The sequence below is a fragment of the Trypanosoma grayi genome (genome assembly GCF_000691245.1).
Source record: "Trypanosoma grayi strain ANR4 Tgr_1159_V1, whole genome shotgun sequence".
NCBI classification, from domain to species: Eukaryota; Euglenozoa; class Kinetoplastea; order Trypanosomatida; family Trypanosomatidae; genus Trypanosoma; species Trypanosoma grayi.
The window spans coordinates 1-4758 of NW_008826778.1; the positions used below are offsets into that span (position 1 = coordinate 1).

Below are 4758 nucleotides of genomic sequence, written 5' to 3' on the forward strand. Positions count from 1 at the left end.
TGTGTGTGTGGGCGCGAATAGACAACAGGAAGGAAACACCACCAAAGCAAACCAAACTTGATGGTCACGCCCAATAATAATAATAATAATAATACTGATAATAAACGGCGACAAGGACTATACCCGAAACAAATAGAAACAGAAACAAAAAAGGGCAAAAAACAAACCGTTGACGGAAAGGCTCGTGGAGTCCTTTTCCCTGCAGCACTAGTATGCTTGCACGCCCAGCCGGTTACTCAGTCACTCACCCAGTCAGTCTCGGGCACGCACGCACGCACGCACCCGACAGGGCAGACGTGCGTATAGGCGGCCACACGCGAGACGGTAGAGAGAGGAAAGGGATAGACAACTGGAGGGCGCAGCGATAGCCACAAGAACAGCCATCACAAACGGCAATAGTGTGTGTGAAAAAGAGAGGTAGATAGGTAGGTAGGTAGGTAGGTCGACAGGAAAGGGCAAAGACAACCGAAAGCAAAACCAAACAGTAATGCAAACTCATAGTTGGTGGCGCCTGCCACTATTGTATCTACCCCGCGACACCAAACACATCGACCGTGGCAGTAGTGCGAGCATCGGTGAATATCGAGAGAGGTGGGCGCTCCGCATGGGAGTCGCGCCGACTGCTTCCGCCGCGCATCTCACTGTTCTCGCCGCTGCCGCTGAATGGGGGCGACGATATCACCGACGAGAGCGGTGACGATAACGCCGACCGCGTTGCCGCCACCACGGGATCAGACCGATAGTAAAAGTGGACGAGTGGCATTTCTCTGCTTTTTTGCATGCAATTCTTCGGTCCTTATCGCCCACAACAAGTGCCGACTGTACCCGTTTCAGAGCTCTCTTTCCTTCTCTCTACTCCCGTGTGGCAGATGACGGCGGGAGGTGGTGGTGGTGGTGGTGGTTGTGCGCGCCTTGACAAAAACGCCACACAACGCCTGCTGGACAGACTCCTTGCGTTGAGAGAATGCTCCACGCGGCTAGGTCTGCTGACACACGTGCCTGTGTCGGCAGGAGGAGGGCACAGCAACAGCAAGAACAAGAACAGAACGAAAGAAAGACATGCAGTGAGGGTGAACACAGAAAAATATAAATAAATGCGGTTCGAAGTGGGAAGAGGAAAAAGCAAATGCGACAACGAATGACGACACTAAGAGGGACACAACAATCCCTCTCCTCATACGGGTGCCATTTCTGTTGCTGTTTGCAGAGAAAAGGCCTCTACAAAGGCTTCTTCGCACCCTTGCAGCAGCGCATCCTCCGCCTCCGCATTCCCGCCTCCGGCCAGAGCTATCACCTCCGCCAGTTGCCCGCACCCCGCACGATTCCACGCAATATCGCCTCCTGCCCCAGCAACATCAGCGCCGTCGCGCAGCAGGAAAGTGTGGTGGGCGTCCGTCTCGAGCAACGCTCGCCGCTCCTGGAGCAGAAATGGCAGCGTCTTGGAGGCGAAGTTCTTCACACGCAGACTCGTGCCGGCACCCACGCCAAAGAATAGGCGGAGCGGCAGTGACTTGGGTGTGCCGCGGCTCCCATGCAGCGGTGCCAGCGGCCGCTTGCGTATCATCATTGCCGACTTCACAAAGTCCAGAGATCCAGTGAAGCCGTGCAGCACAATGGCAGGTGGAGTATCCTCCACCGCGAGGCCCTGAAGCACCTTGAGCATCGCGCCAAAACTGCGCACGCAATGCACCGACACAGGTCGGCCGTAGCGAGCGGCAAGTTTCATCTGTGCCACGAAGAACGGCAGCTGCACGCACTCCGGCGGGCCCCGCAATTTGTCGAGACCGATCTCGCCCACAATAGCGCGCGGGTGGCGGCGCAGTGCGTCCTCGAGGAGGCGCAGAAGCTCTGCCTCGGACTGCTGTGAGACTTCTCCAGGAGCACTGCCGGCACCGGCTAGAGCAGAGCCTTCAGCAGGGCCTCTGCTGTTGTTGCTGTTGATACCACCGTTGGCGGCGTCGTCTGAGACCTGTTGCTGCTGCTGGTCATTTGGCACAAACCACGGGTGGATGCCAAAGCCGGGGATGATGACGTCATTGGATGCCCCAGCGGTGGGTGGAGCCGCTGACTGCGCGGCCGTCTCGATGAGTCCCCAGTCGATGTTGGGGTGTGTGCCGCACACCACCGCGCGCTTGATGCTGCAGGAGAGCTGCGGCGCTCGTGCTGCATCGCCGGCGTCTGCCGCAGACGGTGTCGATGCCGATGGGTGCAAGTGGCAGTGGGAGTCCGTCACGTGCAGGCAGCGTGCGCCCCTCCGCGAAGCTTGCTCACTCATCCGTCCCTGCGTGAAAAGAAGAGGGTATTGAAAAAAAAAGGCGCAATGTGGGCAGCACACAGAGAAGCAGACACAAACACACACACACACACACACGCAAACCGAGAGGAGACAGAAAGAAAAAAAAATAGGCCATACACCACCTGCGCCATCACAAGTGGATGCATTCACTCATTCATATCCCTTTGGTATGTCTGCAGGAGGAAAAGGAGCAGCAGCAGAGGCCATGTGCACTCGTGAATCTGCGTGTTTGTATATGTGTATGCATGCATGTGTGTGTGTGTGTGTGTGCGGGGCGAGCCATCACGATGCACCAGAACATCAGCAGCAGCAGCAAGAACAACAACGGCAACGCCATCACGAATAATCCAAACAAGCAGGGGATAGCGAAAAGGGAAAGCCAAAAGGGAAAGAGAAAGCGTACTCCTCCACCATTGCACAAATCCCCCCTCCACACACACACACACACACACACAGACAAAGAACAGGCACCGAGGTGTTTCTCTGCATTATACTTTTTTTTCTATACGTTTCTTCTCCATCGGTCGAGTTATTGTCTCGCCTTTTCGTGGAGGTTCTGTGCACCACAACACTTTTTGAACGGCAGCGGTGTTGCCTTTCTTTAGGTTTGGGGCTATCATCGTAATCATAATAATAAAAAACAATCATCATCATCATCATCATCCAAAACAATGACGGCCGTTGCAGCAGCTGGAAAGAGCTTGGAGAACATCAACATTCTCCACCCACGCCCCCCCCCCAATACTTCTTTCCTTTCTGTTACACTTTATGTGTGTGACCTTTCGGCCGGATGTCGTTTTAATCGTCTGTCCCAAGCGGTACCCCGTCTATCCGTCGCTCACCACGCCCCCCAAGCACACACACAGACACACAGCCTAGCTGCAGGATTCGGTGCGGATCCGCTTCATCCCCGACTCACCCGTGTCGCTGGAGCTGCCTCCCCGTGCCAGTTGCTCTTGCGGTTGCTGCTTTGGCTTGCGCCGCGCTACGACGTGGTGCACTGGCTGACTGTTCGATGTGTCTGGGCTGCGGCCAGCCACTTGCGGTGGGAAGAGCGAGAGCGACATGCTGTTGCTGTGTTCGTTCCACTGTGTGGGGTTCGTCACGGACTGCGGCATCGACAGTGCCGAGTACTCTGACTCCCCTGGGAGGCGCGAGACGTACGGGTGCTGCTGCTGGAGCTCCTCTGTGTCACCGTAGAACTCCTGCGCGGTCGGCAGTTGCTCCGCTTCCTCCACGGCGAACTGCGCCTGTATGCTCTCCTGCAGCGCCTTGAACTTGCCGCCCTTCATATCCCGCGCGTCGTCGCGCAGCTCCTGCAGCTCCACCACGAGCTCTGGTGCGATCGTGCCGGTGGGGAATGTCGCAATCTCATCAAGCGCAGCGGTGAAGCGCGCCTCGGCGCCCTCGAAGTCGCCTTCTTTCATGTAGCAGTCAGCGATAGCGTAGAGTACCGAGGCAAGTCGGCCGCGTGGCAGTGCCTCTGGTGCCTCCTGCTGGATGAAGCGGTACGTCAGCAGCTCACTCTCGTACTCCTTCAACGCGTCGTCAAAGTCCTCGCGCTCGACGTGCAGCTGTGCAATGGCATTGTGCACCTCCGCGAGTCGCAGCTGCACTTCAATGTCCCCCTCCCCCCGCTCCTGTTCCTGCTTCTGGAAGCACACACGCGCAACATCAAGGTTGATGAAGCACGTCTTGAGCGCCTCCTGGTCGAGCGGCTGCAGCACCGCCTCCACGCTGCTCTTCGACTGCAGCACACGTAGCTGAGAGAGGCCGTAGTCGAGGAAGTACGGCCCACAGACAGCGGCGGTGGCGCCATATTTCTTCTCGAAATGCCGCAAGATGCTGTACTGCACGTCAAGGGCGTCCTCGTAGCGGTGCTCGTTGTAGTGCCTGAGACCCACTGCGCGCGCCTCAATGGCCTCCTCGTCGCTAGTGAATGGAACCACGTCAGCATCATCATCTTCTTCGTCGTCTTCCTCCGCCGCCTCATCTTCCTCCACCTCCTCCTCCTCTTCTTCGTTTTCGGCATTGCCTCCCTCGCCAGGGGACGCCGCCAACTCATTTTCCTCGTCTGCAGCATCCGCCTCTTCTCGGTGCTGTTGTTGCTGCCGCTGGCGCTGTGCAAGGTCGTCTGCCTCACTCCTCACCGCCGTGGAATCTGCATGCGGCATCGTGTCGCACCCGCTTTGGTCGTGCGGGTTCAGCTTTGTATGTGGTGTTGACTGCATCTCTCCTACGCGATCAGCCTCACCTTGTAGCCCACGCTCTACAGAACCTCACTCGTTCTTTTCTTGTTGTTTGCTCTTTTCCGCTTCCGTCCTTCCCACTCTTACAGGAAGTGCAAGGAATAGGAGGAGAGGGAGGGAGGAAAGAGAGACAAGAGAACTCAAGCAAAGAGATAAATACACACACAGAGAGAGAGACATGTTCACACAGACATATATATATATATATATATA

At 56.6% G+C, this 4758-nt stretch overlaps 3 protein-coding genes across 3 annotated transcripts; all 3 read right to left on the reverse strand.

The window, feature by feature from the left end:
• Positions 1 to 526: 526 nt before the first annotated feature.
• Positions 527 to 763, reverse strand: DQ04_11591000 (hypothetical protein; the record flags this gene model as incomplete). The annotated part of the gene is made up of 1 exon (XM_009316559.1): positions 527 to 763. One exon carries the CDS (start codon positions 761 to 763, stop codon positions 527 to 529), a length of 237 nt encoding a protein of 78 aa, XP_009314834.1.
• Positions 764 to 1174: 411 nt separating this feature from the next.
• DQ04_11591010 (Cut9 interacting protein Scn1) lies at positions 1175 to 2275 on the reverse strand (the record flags this gene model as incomplete). Its single annotated transcript, XM_009316560.1, has 1 exon — positions 1175 to 2275. One exon carries the CDS (start codon positions 2273 to 2275, stop codon positions 1175 to 1177), a length of 1101 nt encoding a protein of 366 aa, XP_009314835.1.
• An 896-nt stretch (positions 2276 to 3171) lies between these two features.
• Positions 3172 to 4527, reverse strand: DQ04_11591020 (hypothetical protein; the record flags this gene model as incomplete). Its single annotated transcript, XM_009316561.1, has 1 exon — positions 3172 to 4527. The coding sequence occupies one exon, from the start codon at positions 4525 to 4527 to the stop codon at positions 3172 to 3174; it is 1356 nt and encodes a 451-aa protein (XP_009314836.1).
• Positions 4528 to 4758: the final 231 nt, after the last annotated feature.